This window comes from Alligator sinensis, unplaced genomic scaffold (genome assembly GCF_000455745.1).
Source record: "Alligator sinensis unplaced genomic scaffold, ASM45574v1 scaffold259_1, whole genome shotgun sequence".
Lineage (NCBI taxonomy): Eukaryota > Metazoa > Chordata > Crocodylia > Alligatoridae > Alligator > Alligator sinensis.
Window position 1 is genome coordinate 725,725 of NW_005842430.1, and position 21,448 is coordinate 747,172.

At 40.9% G+C, this 21,448-nt stretch overlaps 1 protein-coding gene across 2 annotated transcripts in view; it reads left to right on the forward strand.

Moving 5' to 3' along the window:
• LOC112551336 (ADAMTS-like protein 3) overlaps positions 1 to 21,448 on the forward strand; it is a 276,557-nt gene that overhangs the window by 234,303 nt on the left and 20,806 nt on the right. For both annotated transcript variants that reach the window (XR_003095629.1, XM_025211794.1), the window contains exons 9-12: positions 6,649 to 6,806; positions 10,103 to 10,214; positions 14,121 to 14,259; positions 15,857 to 15,907. Coding sequence is in view for 1 of the 2 variants with exons in the window: in XM_025211794.1 (XP_025067579.1) it covers positions 6,649 to 6,806; positions 10,103 to 10,214; positions 14,121 to 14,259; positions 15,857 to 15,907 (460 nt within the window). In the remaining variant the exon portion in view is untranslated. The remainder of the gene's footprint in view (positions 1 to 6,648; positions 6,807 to 10,102; positions 10,215 to 14,120; positions 14,260 to 15,856; positions 15,908 to 21,448) is intronic.

The window sequence follows — 21,448 nt, forward strand, 5'->3', positions numbered from 1 at the left end:
GGGTCCTCCTTCCTCCCCTTCTTGAAAATGGGGACCACATTGGCCCTTTTCCAGTCCTCCAGGACCTGGCCCGTGTGCCACGAGTGTTCAAATACTCCCGCCAATGGCTGCGCAATGACATCAGCTAGTGCCTTCAGTACCCTCAGATGGAGCTCATCCGGGCCTGCCGACTTAAAGGCATCCAGTTCCTCCAAGTACCTCTGCACCATCTCAGGGTCTATGCTTGGTAGTCTGGCGCCCTGCTGCTGCCTCTCTACAATCCCAGTGAGAGACTTGTCTTGCCCCTTGCTTAGGAACACTGAGGCAAAGAACTCATTGAGGAGTTCAGCCTTGTCCCCCCTGTCCGTCACCAATTACTTATGCCCATCTAGGGGTCCTATTCCACCCTGGGCCTTCCTTTTACTCCCTATATATCTAAAAAACAATTTTTTGTTATCCTTAACTTGGGATGCCATCCTCAGCTCCATGGTAGCTTTGGCCTGTCTAACTGCCTCCCTACAAGCGCGAGCAGAGGAGGTATACGCCTCTTTAGTAGTCTTTCCCCGTTTCCACTTTTTATATGCCCCCCTTTTGGCCCATAGGCTGCTCTGGGTTTCTCTGGTCAGCCAAGGAAGCCTCTTGGCCCCTTTCCCCCTTTTTCCCCGCATCGGGATCGTCTCCCTCTGTGCCCGAAGGATCATTTCCTTAATGCACAGCCACCCTTCCTGGGCTCCCATCTCTTCAAAACTCTTACTCTGCAGTGCGTCCTTGACTAAACGCCTGAGTTCATTGAAATCAAGTGCTCTCCCAATTCAATTCAGATTCGGAGATTCAGCTGCCAAATCAGGCTAAATCTCCTCTGAATCAAATCAGCTACCGAAGCTTCGCACAGCCCTACTGGTAACCTCTTTTCTTACCCTTTCCTGTGGACCAGTCTGTGAACCCCTTGTTTCTATCAGTGAGCAGTTTCTATACTGAAATCAGTGTAAGCATTTGTTCAGGTAATTGTTCACAACCAGCAGTGAATGGTTCACAATCCAGCTCTTTATGTTTTGTGCACACATGCAGATGCACACGCACAAATCTCTGGGTTTTAGTGCACAGTTATTCTAAATATATTTTTTCAAATGGCTACTTACTGGATACAGCTCACTGGAAGGTCACTTGTAGATATTTCCACATGCTTAGATGTTAGTCTGAAAAATAATTCAGTGACTTGCATCTGAATTTGCTGAAGCAGCTTTACAATGTTACATATGTCAGGTGGTTGGTTTTGTTCTGTATGAAAAGCATATGATGACAGCTGGTGCCCTAGGTTGAGTGAGAATATATTGAAGCAGAGGTTATCTTTTGTTCTGTGGAATAGCTCTTCAGCTCCCATTGTGACATGTTTCTTTGGAAAATGTGAGTATCTGGTTCTAAGCTCACCAGAGAACTCTTCCCCCTACCCTCTTGACAGCTGTATCTTACAAGTGGTATAACACATTGAAGCTTTCTCACCACAGCTGTAACTTTGTTAACTTTAATAACCAGGACTATAACAAAGATTAATTTGTCTCCCACAGTATTCTCAGATGGTCAGTTCCTGGCTAGTATTCTCAGTTTTTTCCATCTTTTATAAATTAGAATTAATTGCTTTATTAAGAAAAACAGAAAGAGCTTAGAAAGTGAGGTTTCCAGTCACTGAATTAACATTCAAACCTTTTGTGCCCTTTTGTAAAGGTCACATGTTTTGTTTCATGTTGGTAAAGGCCTAATTTCAAGGGGCACATCTACACGTTCATTAATGTGCAGTAGTTACTGAGCATTTAATTTAGCGTTTGCCTAATGAAGTACTAACTAAATGCACAGTAACTAGAGTTACTGTGCAGTAGCGCTGGTGAACCAATGGCAAGTCTTTTTAGTGAGACTACTGCACAGTACCCTAATAATACTGTGCAGTAACATATTAGCACTGTCCTTGCTGTGACGCACTACTGTGCCTTAAGCATCTCATGTAGACACACCTAAGGAGTCTCAAAAACCTGCAGTTGTCACTGACTTGATTTGGAGTTACAAGAGCTCAGCACCTTTCCAGACTTGACCCTTACTGGATTTCTCTGTTAGCTACCTATTCAGTGCATGGAAATAAAATAGACACTTATCCTTGGCTGGAAATTAAGATATCGGTGAGAAACCCAACTAGAAGTTAACTCTTTTTGATTCGTGTTGTTTATTTATTTTAAATAAAACATTCATTGCTCTGTGGAATTGGTTCTTATCTATTTCTAGTGGTGCTGGTTTAGAAACAGCATTTTGCCTCCTTTTTCTTTAATGTCTTAAACAAAGTGTATTCAACTCCATTAGATTTCCATTTTGTGCCTGTGCTGGAATTATCTTTTAGAGAAGTTCTTTTTATTGAAATTTCTCTCCAACCATGTAAAGCTCATCCATTAGGAGAGCAGAAGACAATATTTTAGGAAGCATTTGGGAGCTGTGGTGAGATCAATATGAGTTTTATACCTGAGTTTACGGAGAGTTTTTCAAGGAAGCTTTTGCTAAAGGGACAACTGCTTAGTTTGTTTCATGATACTGGCCATAGTTATGAGACGTTGACTGCACAGGTGTTACTACGCAGTCATTTAGTACTTGCATACAGAAGTACTAAATGACTGTGCAGTAACTGCAGTTACAGTGCAGTAGCATCCCCAAACTGCTTTTTGGTGACGCTGACTGTGCCATACCTTGTTGCTACTGTGCAGTAACGTTGCATCATGTTTCATGCCATGTGACACTGCTGTACAGGAGTGACAATCTACTGCATAGTAGTAACAAGCTACTGTGCAGTCAGCATCTCATGTAGATGCAGCCACTATGAGCTACTTTTGTGTCTATAAAGATGTCAGCGGAAAAAGAAAATACCCCAGACCTACGGCTGCTGAAGGAATGTAATAATTTAGACAATGGTAACATTGCAAAAATTAAAGGTATGTGCTTAAATTGGATTGGCTAACCTGGTTTAGCAGACTTCTGTTAAACTAACAGCAGAATAGATAGTCTCAGCCTTAAGTTTCTGTAGTTCAGCACGGGCTCTTTACATGATTTGAGTATAGACAGTACAGTGATTAAAAGTTCTATTATAAAATACAATAGAGGATATGTTATGGCAACCCTTTCCTGCTTAGAACTTCCAGCAGTATCACCATAGTTTTAGGCTAGTCTTTCTAAAGTCTAATTTTCAATGCCATATTGAAGACTACATTTAGCTTAATTTCAGCTTTCATTACTCCTGTAGAGTTTCTGAGAGTAATTTAAAGTAAATTAACAAATTATGTGGTTAGTTAATAGGGCTGTGTGAAGCTTCGGTCCCTGATTCGATTCGTCAGAGATTCGGCCTGATTTGGTGGCTGAATCTCCGAATCCGAATTGAATTAGGAGACTCTTTAATGTCTCCGAATCGAATTGGAACCCTCCGAATCAGTTTGGAGAGATTCAGAAAGATTCGGAGATTCGGACATAAACACAGCTTTAAATGTTTTTTCTACATACCTCGAGGTACCAGGTGGCTCGTGAATGCTGTGATGCTGAGGCAGATGGAGTGTCCCACAGGAGTGTGGAGGGCTCCTCAGAATGCTCGGCAGCAGACCTGGAAGTGGACCAGAAGCACTTCCGGTCCACCTCTGGGTTCACTGCTGAGCATGTGGGGCACCCCCGTACACTCCTGTGGGACGCTCCATCCAGCCCAGCATTGCAGCATTCACGAGCTGTGCTTGGTACCTCGAGGTATGTAGAGAAGACATTTAAAGCTGTGTCTATGGCTGAATCGCTGATTCTCCAAATCAGCATCGACTCTTCATATTTGGATCAGCATAGTAGTAGCCAGAAAACACAGCTGCAAGCATGTATTGCAGCTGCTCTGAGCACCCAGCTACACTGTTGCACTTCTGCTCCTGTTCAGTATTTTTCCATATTGTGATTGCATTGTGTTCAGTGCTGTTCAACCAATTACAAATTTTGTCCATGCTATCCTGATTTCTAGCTCAACTGTTGCAAAAGTCATTCTGTATGTAGGAGGAGTTCTTCCTGGTCAGTATATTTTGTAAAACTGTGTCTTGGACTTGGGCTTCTAGTAGCACTTTCTCAAAGTCTTGTGAGAAACACCTTACAAGGCCAATCTAGTACATGGGGTTACAAAACAAGTTTCTTATCCAAACTGATTCATAATGCCTTAGCTGTTGACATTCAAATTTTTCATTTCAAACCAAGTCATGAGTGCTGAAGAAATAACTTACATGAATTTAGTTGCCCATTATGAGTGTGGCCTTTTTTTTTCTCTTATAATGTGCGTTGCTCATCAGTATGGTCTTTCCTATGACTAGATCTTTTTCTTCTGTCATAATTGAATCAAATGGGCGTGCACCTACACACTTATTAATGACACAGAGGAAATATTTGCCAGGGACAAACAAATTCTTCTAACCTTGTTAAGAGCCAACTTCACCAGTACTCTAATCACTAAAAAGACAGGAAATAAGGAAGCTATAAAATGTATCAGTATGTGACAAAATATATTTTGCCAGCACTGATTATTATGTTTCTTGAAAAACACCTTTCTCATACAAGCATAACCACCTCAGGCATTCCAGCACATGCATTTAATGTTCCTTTCAGTGCTGGATCCATACAGTACTCTATAGTACCCAGAAGTTTTACTTTCTTTACTATCTTCCTCTAGAGGTTTGGACAACATAGGACAATCTGTTTGCTACAGGTGACCAAGTACCAAGCTGCTTGTGCCATCTTTTGGAAATGATGGCCTGATTCACCCAGTTCCCAAGGAATGCAAGATAGCAATGGAAAAGTTTCCATCATTCCCTGTTCCAGGAATAACACATTCCTTATGCAGTGCCATATTAACAAAACTACTAGCCGTACTCTGTCTTAACACAGAAAATATGCAGACTTTAGTTACCTTCTCCAAGGTCAGATGGGCTAGGAACAGGTATTCAAAGAGCCTGAGACTGAATTGATTCAGTCTTTGCAGGTTAGACTAACCTGACTAGGCTAAACTGGTTTGTAACCACATAGACATCCCAGAAATGCAGGCACATGCTTGCAGTGGTTCAGGCTAGAAGATGGGGGGTGCTAGAGCAGCCCTCCCTTCCGTTCGACAGTGCTGAGCTGAGGGGAGCGTGCGCAGGCCCCGGCAGGACACTCTGATTAGGGAGGGGTTCCCCTCCCTCCTCCCCGCAGCCCAGCAGGCAGTTGATAACAATGTTTATCACCCCTAACTCAGTGTTTATCAGCCCATTAAGAAAACAAAGAAAACAAAAGTTTCATGGATACCTGTTGATTCGCTCCAAAAAGCCCTAAGTGGGCAGAGTCCTGTCTGCCTTTGTCCAGTTTCCCACAGCACATATGGTAACCAGCATGTGGTATGATAGCTAATGCTGAGAGGTGTCTGTGTAAGGCAGAGGGGAGGGAGGAATCCCTGCTCAGCAGGGAGTGGTGAGAGGAGGAGCAGGAGCAGGGGGCCAGGGCTGCTTGAGCTGCAACCTGGGGAGCAGAGGGACAGGGCCAGCCCTGCTGTAGAATAGAGAGCCCCACCCAACCCAGAGAGCATACTGGGATGCTGGGGGAGTCTGGTTTAATTAAACCAGGAAAGGGTCTGGGACAGACATTGCATAAACTGGTTTGACCCAAATCAGTTAAGTCTGATACTACATTCAACCAGGTTTATCTCCAATTGGTTTCAGCCATTTTCAACTTGTTTTATGTGCACTAGGCATCTGTTCTGTTACAGTTTTAAACCAGTTTCTGATCATTTAAACCGGTTAATGTGTAATGTCTGTCCCAAGCCATGATGGAGAAGCCTGTTGATGTAGATGTCCATTGACTGTGGTAACTTAAAAAAATAAAGGAATACAAACTTTTCTGGGATTTGAATAGTGAGACTGATTATATCAATTTCCAGATGGTATGAGTGGATTTTCTTTCATGTGGAGTGCCCTTCCCATTCTGTAAATGTCTGTATTGACATCTTCAGTTTGTTGCACTGAATCTATTGCTTGACATGTAATATTGAGTCAGTTTATGTATTATATATAGTATTAACATTTCATCTAGCCCAGTGATTGGGAACCTTTATGCAATGGCAAGCCATGATGACCTGGCTCAGGTCCAAGGTTGGCTGTTGCCATTGTCACTGCTGCTGCTGCTTCTCCCTGCTGCCTGGCTATGGCACAGGTGAAGCTCTGCACTGCTGGCTAGTGTGACACAGTGCAGGTGAAGTCTCCTACCTCCAAAGCCCCCCAGCACTCAGCTGCAGTGTGGGCAACGCCCTTTGCTGCCAAATGCCATTGAAGCTTTTTGGGCCCACTGGCCAGATCCAATGGCTCTGTGGGCTGGATCCAGCCTATGAGCCACAAATTGGTGACCCCTGTCCTAATACAAAAGAATGATATTATCAGCCTGATGTTCTTGTATCCAGAAAGTGCTAAGAATCATTGTGCACATGTATATATGTGTATATACACACACACAGTATGAAGTTGATGATGTTGTTGCACATATGCTCACACAATTTTTACGCATGCTACAACATCTTGCCATGCATAATTGGTAAAAGTCACTTTCTGGCTTATTTGAAAATGAAAAGATGTTGAGGAAGTACATCTTTTTTTTTTTTAGTCATTGAGTCAAAGACCCTGCAGGGAGACAAGGGAGAACACAGCTTTAATGCCCCTGGAACATTTATCATAGAGAACACAACTGTTGAATTTCAGAAGCCTACAGATAGAGAAATCCTAAAGATCCAAGGTCCTTTGGGAGCAGATTTCATTATCAAGGTAGGATGTATGTGTTTATGCTCTTTGAACCAAGATATTCGAAGTTCATTTATATGAAAAGGCAAGGAAAGTGAAGGTGTACAACCATGGTCAGAGTGACTCTAAATTTTCTTGTTCTTTACATGTATGCTATGCTGGACCAGTGAATCCTGGACCACAGTGCGGCAGCACTGAACTACAACCTTAATCCTTCAATCAGATTTACATGGGCAGACTGCTGCACCCATATCCACTGATTTAAGGGGAGATATTCAGATTCAGACCATATTCAGATTTGAATAAGTTGCAGAGAAGGGTGAGGGTTTCACATAGAGTTCACACAAAAGAAGATGCAGCAACTGGCCTGCCAGTCAGTTTAGGAACCTTGTCCATCCGTAAGGATCTCCACTATGATTTACTTCTTATGGCATTTGCTTTTCTGGTGAAGTTAGCAAACTCTCTAAAGTTAGATGTGTGCATATTGAGAGAGAGGGCTGAACAATATATAGAGGTAGAAGAAGAAGAGGTAGAAGAAAAGCAAGATAGAGATGAACTGGAAAAAGGAGGCCAGTTGCATCCAATCCTTTACCCTCTACCCATTCCTGAATCTGCTTATGTAAGAGAGGACATCACTAAGGAACACACGTCTGTTTTCACTTTAAGTTTTAAATGTGAATAAACTTAAAGTTCACTTGGAACTGATGCATTTTATACAATTGCATTTCAAAGACATGTTACTGCCCAGGTTCCCTTAAGAGATTGGTGAACCTGAACACATTTCCAGTGCGCCTGGCATTAGGTTTCAGGTTTCCCAAACTGACATGAAACAGCTCTATCCCCACTGTGCAAAGAGAAGGAATTTTCTATCTGAAGATTTTAGAATAATCAGAGGTGAAAAATCAAGAGTGAAGGCAATATTTTTAAAGTGTGTTGCTGAAATTCCCCCCACCCCACAGTCTGATGAAACGCTCTACAGACAGTTGTGTATGGATGTGTAGCATGGGTGGAGAGCAGGTAGGAAGCCCTGTTTGAAGCCGCTGTTCAAGTAATGGAACATGAGGATGATGATACATGTACATGCATATTTGCACATACATTGCTGCCCATTTTTTTTTTACTTTTTTCAAATGGGCATTTTCGAAAGGGCATTCTCATTTGCTCTTTTTGTTACAGACTGACTTCAGTGACTAATTTTGAAACTGGAAGTTATTAGAATTTTTAAACACTTCTTTTCTATGGTTGTTTGAATTTAACAGTTGTTCACCTTTAGTTAATTTGCAAGGCAAAATAGCCTACCTATTAAATTATTCCAATATTTTGTATATGTTAACTATAACATAGATATACTGGAAAAGGTCTTTTTTGTCCTTTTTCTAAATTATTTTCTGTCACTACAGCTTCACATTCCTTCTGTATAAGTTGTCATTGACTATTTTTGGATATTTCCTGTAACATTTTGAACAATAGAATGAAGGAACAAAATGTCTTTCTGATTTTAAATGGACAGCTCATTTGGAGGAGATGCCAAAAACCATGTGTATATAAGATGTAACTCCCAGAAGGGAAGCAACATTCTTGGGTTTTAATAATTTTCATGTATGGCTTCCCATCATTCTTATTGTTATTACTATGATTTTTCATACAGGAGTCAAAATGGGATATGGGCTTCTGACATAAACCCAAACAGATTACATTTAATTACCCACCAACATAAGAATTTTAAGAAGATTCTCCCCAGTGAGGATCCACAATCAAACAAATGCTTAACATGAAAGGTGTGTCTTGCCCCATGTTCTGAAGATCATAAACTCTGCTGTTACTGGACCATCAAAGGAGAGCCAGTTCTACAGAGAAGGTCCTTTCACTGAAGTTGCCCTGCTTTCACTCTTTGATAGCAGGAAGAAGTTGCAGTTTGTTTTTAGAATATCATATTTTCAGATAGGATTGTTGTTCACACAGCTTTTACCCTTGGGGACAAAGCCTGACTTCTCCTGATGGTTCACTCTCCTTGTGAAGATTCAAAACAGTCTGTGGGTGTCATCACTGCTTATAAATGTACTTAGTCCTTCTAATGAAATTTTGGAGAATTACTTAGGAAAGCTCAAACAAGACACTTCTTTAGGTGGCTAAACTCCTATAGATTTCTGTAGGAGTTAGGTGCCTAAAAACCTTTCTGGATCTGTCCCTTAGGAGCTAAAATACAGAACTGGAGCCTGGCCTGCTTTAAGTTATGAATATCTTATATTTATAAACCAACTTGCATCCCTGTGATACCCTAATACATTACAAACTATAAATAGAAATCCCTTCACCTACTGGTGAGCTAAAGAGGGGTGGTTATCTCATGGTGCATAGCATCACTGCAAAATAGATTAGAAGGCAAAGTCCAAAAGAAACCTATTTAATTAAACTGCAGAGGTAATTTAGATAACTAGCCAAACTGAAAGTTCATCAGAAGTCTGGGGCTAAACACCCTTACTCTGGTGCAAAGTGCCTGGAATTTTTAAATGCTCAAAAATGGCCCAGATTTTTATTTCAAATTCTATTTAAAGGATAATGCCCTAATAGTCTGTAGAATAGCGATATACCATTGGTTCAATATTAATTCAGTGGGAAAGTTGCCACCTACTGAATCACCTGAACCATTCCAGCAGCACTTTTGGTTCCTGTAGTGGGTCCATCAAAGTCTTGACCCTGCCTGATCCTTCTTAGTTATTGGTCTGCCCTGACACAGGCTGACTTTTTGTATTCTATATGCAAACTTTTATGTGTCTAAACAAATCAGTAACTTGACTCATACAACTTTCCACTAAAAACAACAATCTGATATAGATGCACTTGGTTGATTGTCCTTTGCTTTGCATGTTGTAGATGTGCACACTTATTAATGTGCATTATTTTATGCCTCAAATACTGTGCACAAACCTAAGTTGATCAATGGCTGCCTGAAGAGGAATCTGAATACTGGGTTCACATTTAAGTTCCATACACCTCCTACTGAATTTTGAAAATGTAGCCCACAGTGTAGTAAGACAGCAGGACACATTCAGGATCTTTGGCTGTCAAGGGGGAAGAAAATCATACCAGAGGGATTTCTCAGCACTTCAGTTAGTGGCATGAGAATAACTGGAAAAAGGCAATGTACATATGTTTGATTAGTGAAAAACTCTGTTTAACTGTGTTGTGCCAGATTTCTGTGTGGTTTTCTGCCTATTGCCATATTGCTGTCAACACTGATATCATACATGAATTATAGTATGAAATGACATAAGTAGTGGTGTACAGCATATAACCCTGTTTAATGGAAATCTTTTTAGACCAGGTATACTGCCCCCAAAGACAGTGTGGTTCAATTCTTTTTCTATCAACCCATAAGTCATCAGTGGAGACAGACAGAGTTCTTCCCCTGCACTGTGACATGTGGAGGAGGTAAGTAATGGAGTGTTTACAGCTGTAGATTATAAAGGGATGATTTACAACATTCATCTTTTTTTTAATTGTTGAAATATGTTTATGCTGCATTGCACACAGTTTCTTGTTCAGATGAATAACTGACTGAGTAGAAGGTAGCATGTATAGTTAGTTAATATGTGCATAATTGTTTTCTGTTTCATGTCTTGCCATATTATCAAAAGTCAGCACAAATAAGAAGTGTTTTTATGAGAGAGAGAGAGTAAAAAAAAAAACACCCAACCCCAGAAGAGTTCTGAAGGTGTGGAATGAATGAGTGAAAAAGAATGAATTTCAGTAAGAGTACAAGATGAACAACGATCAAATACGAAGATAGGGATTATCAGGAGACAGATGTGAGGGAGGAACCATTTCTGACCATAGCATTAAAAGTGAGCAGGAGGATTTTAGAACACTACAGAGTGACGGGGAAGTCAATGGAGATACCCTTTGGATCAAGGAATGGGAAACACGGGAAGTCACAAATAAGTTCTTAGTGACAAATCCCACTCGTCAGCTTACTGGCTTTGAATTAACATGGTGAGAGTGGTCTCTGTTAAACAGGTTCAGGACAGGGCAAGACCCCTGCGCAGCCAGCCTCCACCGCTGGGGCCTCAGTGCTAACCAACTGTACTCTTGTGGAGAGACACAAACAATGTTACACATTATTGAGGTGTGTCCCCGCTACAGACCAAGAGGTGGATTAATAGCTTTGAACTCAGTAAATGAGAAGTCTATTGCTTGGCTCCACAGATTTGCATTTGCTAAATAAACAAATAATAAATGGAGCAAAGAAAAGAGACAAAATATGTGAACAGTAAAAGAAAAAATAGACTTTGTGCATTGTATCAGACCAAGTGGAATGGCCACAGATGACTGTGTATGGAAAATTGCAGAAATAGAGCATGTGGGTCAGATTTTTCTTGTATCCAAAAAATAGACACATGTAGATGATAATGTTTAGAAAGTGAGATAAGTAAGATTTTAAAACAAATGTGCATGGTCAAAGGTAGTATGAGGAAGTAATGCACCTTACAAACTAACTATGTAAGATATGTGGAGAGCTCAAGCTTTCGTGAACTCAAGTTCACATCCTTAGATACTGTGAGAGGACAGAATAGAATGTGCCTAAAGGGAATGAATGACTTGAATATAAAAGGTGGAAAAGAGGTGGGAGAGGAATGGGAGTAGAGGGGAGGTGGATGGTACTTGGAGAGGCATACATTCAGAGAACCCATAGGAACAAAGGGGTCACAGAAGCTAATGCAGGTAATGCAATAAAAAACCGTAGTCCATGTTTAAACCATGCTTAACACAGTCCCATTTGTGAATTGCATCAGAGTACCTGGAAAAGAGCATCATTAGTGCTGAAAGGTAAAAGCTGAGTCAGGGTACAAAGAGGAATGGTGCAAGAGGAGTGGTACAGTGTTTAAGGTCCTCTTGTAAATTTTTTGGTTGACTGCAACCGTACTTATTTTGTCCTTGTTTCTCTACTCTGCTTTTGACAGTGACACCTATTTTGAACTTCTGTACTCATTTGCCCTTGGTGAAAGTTAGCGGGATGTCAACTCATACTTCCACTTGTGGCTTAGTCTCCAAAGATTACAAATCCAGGGGATTAGATGTAATGCAGCTCATCTCCTCCAGACCTCCAATTATGTCCCATGCAAACATGGTGGTTGGTAGAGCAATAGGCACAGGAGGTGTCCTAACCACCAGTTTTACACTGGTGTAGATTCATCTAACACAAGGAAATTTGCTAGGGGCTGTCTAATTTCTATTCCATATTCATTCTCTTTAGGAATACACTAGTGTTGGTCATGAAGACTACGCAAAGCAAAGTGGTCTATATAATTAGTCAACTATTGCAGGTCCCCATTGAAGTGTGATTTATCAAAGAGTTTTAAGAAAGTAAGAAAGCACTGTCATATTTTAAGGCCAAGTGAATGGGTTCGTTCCTCCACTCCATCTCAAAGCAGCCATTCTTTTCTTTGTGCCTTACTTCCCCTCAGGTAAAATGCAGATAGTATCTACACAGGATTGCCATTCATGGGTCTAATGCCTCTAACCACTTTATGAGGCATTATTTTTCATTGGGTGTATAAGTCGGAATTCAAATTCTCTCATTATACCATCACATGGAATTAGAAGTCCAAGCAGTTTTGTCTTGCTGACCTCCCAGATGAAGCAACATTAATTATTGTACTGTTACTATGAGCTCTGCAAACAAAACACTGGAAGACTCAGTGAGCACCTCTTTCTTCAGGGTGGTTGGTTCAAGTCCAGTGTCAGATAATATGGTCTGAAAATTATTGCTATCTGGTGGCTGCTTGTTCTCTTTAAACTTAGCTGGTGGGTTCCATCTGCTCCTTTAAAGATGGCTGTCCATATTATGAGACTGACTTCTTTATTGTTAGATCTTGGTGCTCTTGAAGGTAGTCCTGAGAGCGCCCAGGAACTGAATGATCATGAAGACTAAATTATCTTCCTACCCAAGCAAGTAGCAGTGTCGAGGGTGGTGCATTATTGGGGCAAGTAGGGAAGTTTGTATTGCTGCTTTCCAAATGTAAATGTATTATAGAGGATTTGTTCTGCAGGGTGTTTGGCCTCTTTTCTCATTACTAAAATAACTCAGATGTTTTAAAAAGGAAAAGTTCCACATAACAAGAAAAGTGGAATTAGCCACACCATTGTTTCTCAGCAGAATCATTTCACATTCAGTCATGTAATCTGTATGTGTGGGTCAGAGGTGTGTCTGGGAGTGTCTCAACAATCAAATTAAAATATCTAAGAAAGTTTTAAAAACTTACATTAGTTTTGTTTGCAACTAGCATTTCTTCTGGGTCATTCCTCACAAGAACTGGCATGTGCATGCTTCAAGCACTGGAATAGCTTAGACTTTCTTTATGGTTATCACCCTCATGCATGATTTGGTCATTTTGGAGTGATGGTGCTAGCTGTCATAGTCCAAGAATTATGCAAGAGGCAATCATTTTTATAGGTAATAATTTTAATTGGACCAACCTCATGATTAGGATTGTGTGTCCCATTTATAAAAGAGAAGCCACTGATATATGATACCATAGAATTTTTAGTGGGCACTGGCACTAATGCTTTTAGTTTATTGACTCTATTTGGATTTTCATTCTTGTGGTTTCAACCAGGTTTTTGTAGCACTTAGCAGAACAGCCTTCTTTTCTCCTCAATTTGTGCAAGTCAGTGCTTGTGAATAAACCTTTTTTATAGCCAAGAAAACAGCCTAGTAGTGAATAAAATTCAAATCTCTTCTATTAAGAGATTCTGCACGCACATTTGTATCAAGTAGTCACTTCAGGTTTTCTTTTGTTGGCCCTTTAGCCAGCAGTGCTTTTGAAACTGCAGCTTGATTTTCGACAGCTTAACTTTACAACATCTTTGATCTCATCTTCTATTCCTATGGCTTTCTCTTTTCTGCATGCATCATCATGTAATGCAGATGTTACTAACATGCCCTCTAAACCATTCTGTTCAGGTTTTATAAATTATAGACAGACAAAAGAGCTACCCAGTTAAGGACCTCAAATATTGACAGATGAGCCAACTGCAACCAATTAAGAATGTGTGTGCAGAGCACCTTCATAAAATACTGCTGAAACAATGGGTCAGACTCTCAATTACAGTTAAACAATTAAGCTTCCTTCACATTATTGAGAGTATGCTGATTTACACCAGCTGAAGATGTGGTCCTATGTCCCAGTACAGTGTTACCTAATTAAAAACAAATATAACAAAAAAAATAATTGAGATGAGTTCAAAGGAAGGTATGGTATTTGCAAAAGGAAATCTGCTAGAATTTACTGTTTCCCCTATACAACTTAGCTTATTTGTCTTTTGTTTCCATGTTAGGTTATCAGCTTAACTCAGCTGAATGTGTGGATGTTCGTTTGAAGCGTGTTGTTCCCGATCACTACTGCCACTACTATCCAGAAAATAAGAAACCAAAGCCTAAACTAAAGGAATGCAACATGGATCCCTGTCCTTCTAGGTTTGTGAGACAAATATTGAAGAAAATAGTTTATTTGATTAATGAGGGATGATATATCATATTTATTTGACTTCGCACTTCTTTCATCTGTAGAATTGAATAGTCTTAAACAGCTATGACATTATGGAAGGCTGGCATTTGTCACCAACATAATCAGACACATAGCAGCTCCTCAAATTTGTGTAAGAGAAAGAAACTTTGCTGAATAATGTTTAAAAAATCCATTTTTCTTTGTTCTTGGTTTGATTGTATATTAGGCTTTTTTGCCGAGCCATGTGGCACTAGTGCATGTATTTTGTGCACTTATATAAAAGGACAGGGCATGTCCTGCTTTTGGATTTACTGATGGTGTAATTTGGGATTTCTCATTAAGCATAGGTGTCTAGCACATTGTTTATCCTATTTTATACATCTACTTGCTATAAAAATCTTATTCATTATTTGCACTCAGCAGTGGTCACACAATAATGAAAGTTTTGTGATTCTTTGTAAGCTACAAGATAGGCAGAGAAAATAAAAAAGTAAAGGTACTTGTAGTGTAAATGCTATAGAATATTATTGCCAAATCATAAAGGCAACAGTACAGTATACATAATTCTATTGAATTGCACACTGGTATTTAAAACTAACTTTTTGGATTGTCTGGTGAGGTTTCCTGGCTATACTAAAGCATCTTAAAATAACATCATGGTATCAAGTCCCAGAACCTCACATTAATGTGCCAGCTGGCTGAGCTAGAGTTATATACATAAAAAAAGGAAACACTCTCAATAGATTTCATTTCCTATAGCTAAACTGTCCATTTCCTTTAATCCCCACTGAACATAAATATGGATATTGACCTCTGCTAAATATAGGTGCACAGAGTTTAAAGTTCTTGCTAAAGAGCAAATCACTAAGCAGAATGGGAAGACTGATACAATATAGCTGACATCACTAAAGTGAAGAATGGTACCTAATTGGTGTAGTAGCAATACAGATAGAAAAGTAGACATTATGGCTCCCTTCATTAATAGAGGATGAGCAGAAATTCTCTTAAGAACAATATTATACTTCATTTCTCCTTACTGGCCTGAGGAATAGACTTTACCTTAGCTTTGGGACTAAGCCTACTAGAGTTGAGCAACTACTACTATTCATATAAGCAGCAGTTAAGAGTGCTTACCCATCCTAGACTGAATCCTGGCTATGTATTTTTAAACCATATGCCCCTTACACTCATTCCTTTATTAAAGGTCTCTGTATGTGTCCCTTTTCTTGTTAAGAAATGACTGCAGGTTCTTGGGAAAATGGCACAACCCCATAGGAGTCTTACATAGCAGGATTATCTGAAAAATATTCAGAGATCATTCATTTCCCTTTGGAGAGAAATAGCCTTTTCCATTTATTGGGACGAAATGATAGGGTTAAATTATTAGGAGTATTTGTTGCAACTTCAGAAAGGATGAGTGCTCTACAGAAAGATCCTGTAACAGGTCTGAGAATTTATGACCTTGTGGTGAAAATTTCTTATTTTAAGCTTGGGTGTATATAACATGTAGAGTAGGTATCATCTTGGAGATGAGAGATAATGATGAAGTATGTTTTTTTATTGCAGTGATGGATTCAAAGAAATCATGCCGTATGATCACTTCCAGCCACTTCCTCGGTATGTAGGGTCACTGTAATGATTAGGCCAGTGTTGGGATGGAATTTCCACTGAGAATTAAGTATTCAAAGAGCATGGAACATTATCCTTTGACTGTAAATAATTATTATAGTGGTTGTTTAAAACTGTACAAAAAAAGCAGATTTGGGGAAGACTCTTATAAATTCTTCTTTATATGTATGATTGACCTAAATAGGACTTGCATTGAAAGTAGTTTATCATGTTTGCAAATGTCTGCAATAAAACCCTATTAGATTATAATCTCTTACTGAAAAGGTAATGATCTGCCAAAGCTTCCTTTAAAATGTATTTATTTATCCATTTCTTTATTTGAAAATATGTTTTGATTTAATAGTCAGAAAATGCCTGAATTTGCCATGTCTGTTACTATTTGTAGTGTGATGCATTAGCAATTAATATTGTGCTTTTAAAAATATATTGTTCTACAATTAAAACTAAGATCACCAGGGGATGGGGAAACACTGACTGGAGCATGCCCAAGTTCTGGCACACAAGAAAGCTCCAAAGTTGGGGACACCAGGAGAGCCACTCTTGCAAGAGCTGAGGGAATGGTTCTCCCTCAGCATGACAGGAAATTAAGGGTCTCAATTGGAGGACTCAGGTGCCTGTAAACTAATGCCAGGAGAACAGGGAACAAGTAAGAGGAGCTAACCCTCCTACTCTCCAGTGGGCATTACCATTTAGTAGAGATTATGGAGACCTGGTGGGACTCTTTATATAATTGGAATTTAGCCATAGAGGGCTACACCCTGCACAGAAGGGTCCAAGTAGGAAAGAAAAGCGGAGGTGTAGCTCTGTATGCGAGGGAGCAGTACACCTCCTTGGAGGCTGACATCTGCTCCAAAGAAGAGTGGCTCTAAACTCTCTGTGTCAAACTAAGACGGGGTGGGGAGAACCTAACTATAGGTGTATACAGTGAGAGAGACCTAACTGTAGGTGTATACAGACCACCAAACCAGGGGAAGGAGCTCGAACTGGAGTTCTCTTGAGAACTGGCAGAGGCTGCGCACACACGGGACATGGTCATCACGGGTGACTTCAATTACCCAGACATCTCTTGGGAGGAACACTCAGCTAAGTTGGATCAGTCACATTGCTTCCTGACCTGTATCGAAGAGCTCTACCTGACTCAGGAAGTGCACGGGCCAACCAGAGGTAATGCTCTCCTAGACTTGGTCTTGGACAAAGGAGACGATCTGTGAGTGACTTGAATATAGAGGGTAGCCTGAGCAACAGCGATCATGAAGCCATCACGTTCACTTTCTGTCACAAGGCAGGCAAATCAGCTAGCAGGGTTGAAGTTATGGACTTCAAAAAAGCGAAACTCAACAGGCTCAGGGCAATAGTAGGGGAAGTGCTATTGGAGATCAGGGACTGAAGGTGAAAGGAGTGCATGAGGAGTGGTTGTTCCTCAAGGACATGATCCTCGAAGCCCAAAGGAAGTCCATTCCTATGCAGAGGAAAGGTAGCAGAAGGGCTGGTGCAAGCCCTCTTGGCTTAATAAGTATATCATGGTCCTCTTGAAAAAAGATCAAAGGGTCATACAAATAGTGGAAGCTTGGGACAGACTCCAAGGAGGACTATACAACAACGGCCCGCACTTGTAGGGAGCAGATTAGAAAGGCTAAGGTGAAGAATGAATTTAAACTAGCAATGGAAATCAAGGACAATAAGAAGTCCTTCTTTAGATATGTAGGGAACAGGAGGAAAACAAATGGAAACATGGGGCCATTGCTTAACAACTCAGGATAGCTGGTTACAGACATGCAGGAGAAAACTGAACTCCTGAATGACTACTTTGCTTCGGTATTTCACAGGACTAAGGGGAAAATCGTACTAGAGAAGGTTCGGAATGGGCATGGTGGGAATGCCCACCTTCCTGCTGTTGATGATGAGGTGGTGTGTGATCAATTAGAAAAGTTAGACATTTGTAAGTCAGCGGGACTGGATGAACTTCATCCGAGAGTGCTGAAGGAGCTGGCCAAAGTCATCACGGGACATCTGGTGAACTCTTCCAAAACTCATGGTGTTCAGGTGAGGTCCCTGAAGACTGGAAGAGGGCCAATGTTGTGCCCATCTTCAAGAAGGGGAGGAGAGAGGACATGGGCATCTATAGTCCAATTAGCCTAACTTTTTTCCCAGGGAAAATCCTGGAAAAATTAATCAAGGACTCTATGTGCAGCATGCTTGCAGAAGGTAGGATTCTGAATGACAGCCAGCATGGCTTCGTCATGGGCAGATCTTGTTTTACCAATCTCATCTCCTTCTGCAACCAGGTAACTCACCACCTGAATAAGAGAGAGGAGGTCGACATTGAATACCTAGACTTCCAAAAGGCCTTTGATCTGGCATCCCATGATGTTCTCATGGGAAAATTGGAGGATTGCAGGCTTAACTGCTCGACAGTCAGGTGGGTAGGAAGCTGGCTGTGGGGTAGGACCCAGAGAGTTCTAATGAACGGATCTGTGTTGTCCTGGCCAGTGGTGTCCCTGAAGTGGTCAGTGGTGTCCCTCAGAGGTCTGTGCTTGGTCTAGTGCTTTTCAGGATCTTTATCAGTGATTTGGATATGGGGTGAACAGCTCACTGGCCAAGTTCACAGATGACACCAAGTTGTCACACATGAGCGTGGTCACACTTGAAGACAGGCTGCCGATACAGGCAGACCTAGACAGGTTGGCAAGTTGGACAGATCAGAACCAGATGAAGTTTAACATTGAGAAGTGTAAAGTGCTCCATCTGGGAATGAACAACTCCCAACCTATTTACATGCTTGGTGGTATCAAACTGACTAGCACTACAACTGAAAGGGACCTAGGGGTAATAGTAGACCATAGTGTGAACATGAGCCATCAGTGCAATGCTGTAGGCAGCAGTGCAAACAATACTCTGGCATGCATCAACCAGTGCATCTCAAGCAAAACCAAGGAAGTGATTCTTCCGCTGTACTCAGCACTGGTGAGACCGCAGCTGGAGTACGGTGTCCAGTTCTGGGTGCTGCACTTCAACAAAGACGTGGATGAGCTTGAGAGAGTCCAGAGAAAAGCCACCCATATGATCAGAGACTTGCAAGGCAAGCCATACGAGGAAAGGCTGAGGGATGTGGGCCTCTTCAGCCTAAAAAAGAGAAGGCTGAGAGGGGACTTGGCAGCAGGTTACTGCTACATCAGAGGAATAAATCAAGGGGTTGGTGAAAAATTGTTCACTAGGGCACCCTTGGGGAAAACCAGGAGTAATGGCCACAAACTCCTGGAATACCATTTCAGGCTTAACACTAGGAAAAACTTCTTCACAGTTAGGGTGTCCAGACTGTGAAATAAACTCCCAGAGTTGGTACAATCACCTACCCTGAAAATCTTCAAGAAGAGACTGGATGGTCACCTTGCTTGGGTTACCTGAGCCCAGTTGTCTTTCCTGCTTAGTGCAGGGGGGCTGGACCCAATGATCTTGCGAGGTCCCTTCCAGCCCCTTACAATCTATGAATCTATTAATCATTTTAATGGTTTATTCCTGAATCACCCCTTCCCAATACAGTCTAACACAATTTCCTTGCATTGTTGTTTCATGTCTTGAATGGCTTAGTCAGGACAACAGCTGGAAAGAAGGCTTATTTCACTAACATGGGAAAAGTTTGTATGGCTTTGTCCATGGCAAAGGAGACTATATTTATAGTGGGCTTGTAGGCAGCTGTTCTCATTTCAAGAATTAAGAATGACAGATAAGGAATCATATGGCTCCAGGTCTGTTCTGGCAGACACAGGTATGGTCCTTGTAGGCCAGGCCTCACTAAGAATTGCCTTGGTTCCAGGGAGCTACAACCACCTTGTTTGTAGAGGCCAGAATAGGGCCGGCACAGGCCCAGAAGTGAATGGCATTGACAGGGAAGGAATGAAAGCAAAGAAGATGATTCAATGTATCCCTAATTCAGCCTGCTCTGGGACAGCTTCTAAAGGGACCATATGATTTTTAAAGCTGTGCTAACCTAAGAGAACTCTTAGAGGAGGTCAGCAATTAGAACTCTTGGTCTGTTTGCACCTGCAGCAGGGGCACGTTTGACCTGGCAAGGATCTAAATACTCTTTGGCTATTGCAGTCTATGACTGTTTTGTGCTATAAAAATGTAAAGTAGTTGAGCTTTGCCTAGGTGACACTAACTCTGCTTTTTGCCTGTTTGTAGGCTGAACAGGGTTGTTCACACATACCAGACTTGAAAAAAAGCAGTCATTGTGCTCGAGCAAACTTCTACTTTGACCAGCGGTCATACCTCACGCCTCCAGCATAGCTCAAGGGCCATGTGCAGGCCTGTTTTGCGATTCTATGGAATTCACCACCACTTTCCCATTCAAATGAGGAAGTTGTGGGAAAGTTGATGGTGTAAACGACAGGATCTTGAAAGAGCTCTTCTGCGGCTGGAGCTGTGATTGCCCCACCGAAATATTTTGACAGATGGAGAAATCTTTTGAAATAAATAGAAAAATTTCCCAGGGTAAAAATGTTCTTTTAAAGCTTTTGGAACGCCTCCATTTACTTCAGACTTGTTGGGCTATTGAGGATCCCTTGACAGCTGTGGGTTCTGGAAAGTGTCTCCTTGACTGCCTGCCCAAGACCCCCCTTTCCCCAGTAGCCATGGACCTCACTCCCTCTTGAAAATGCTTCTGGGAATATGGGATCTGGAGTGTGTTTGAAACTGATGAGATAAAGAAAAACAACTATAAAACTTTATGCTATAAACACTTCTGAGGCTAGTATTACATACAGCACAGTCAACCTTATCCATATAAATCCATGAGCTGCTAATTCATTGAACAGTTAATTGCTCTTTAGTTCCTGATATTTTAAAGAAAATGAGTTAACACTGGCCATTCATTTAGATAAAACTGTGAAAAGTATAACTGTGTTTTTTTAAAGGCATTTTTCATTGCTAATGTGAAATCAATGTTAGCTGTGTAGTGTCTGGTTTTAAATATGTATTTTAAATTTAAATTTTTGTGGTTTCTGTATGTTTCAGATTCATTGTCTGGTCCATAATGTTTAATATGATTAATATATATTTTTGTGGAGAGGTTAATGAAGTATTTAAACCAAGAAGTGTTGTGGATTTACCTATGTATCTTGGGGTGTAGGTACTAGTTACTTAGGCTTTCCTTTAATTTACAGGCTCCTGCTCCATCTACTCTGAGATTGACTTCCTTTACAATGCTTTTGTTACCTTTGGTGAATTGATTTAGTTGGGATATTGCTGCATTTGCTGATTCCATCTTTTATAACTGATGTAATTTTTTCATTATTTTTTTCTGAGTCACTACAGTTGTAAAATTTAAAAAGTTTAACCTAGCTAGATGAGATGAGCTTTATGGCATGCTCAGTACCCAATCAGTTCCCCAGTTTTTCTGGGGGACTAGGGAAAATGTGGATAGTGAAGGGAAATGATGGACTGAATAAGGCTGAGAAAAATCTACAGGGGAGCGCAACACACAGAGGCCTTTTAATTTTGTAGCTACAATGGGTGATATATATTCAGCAG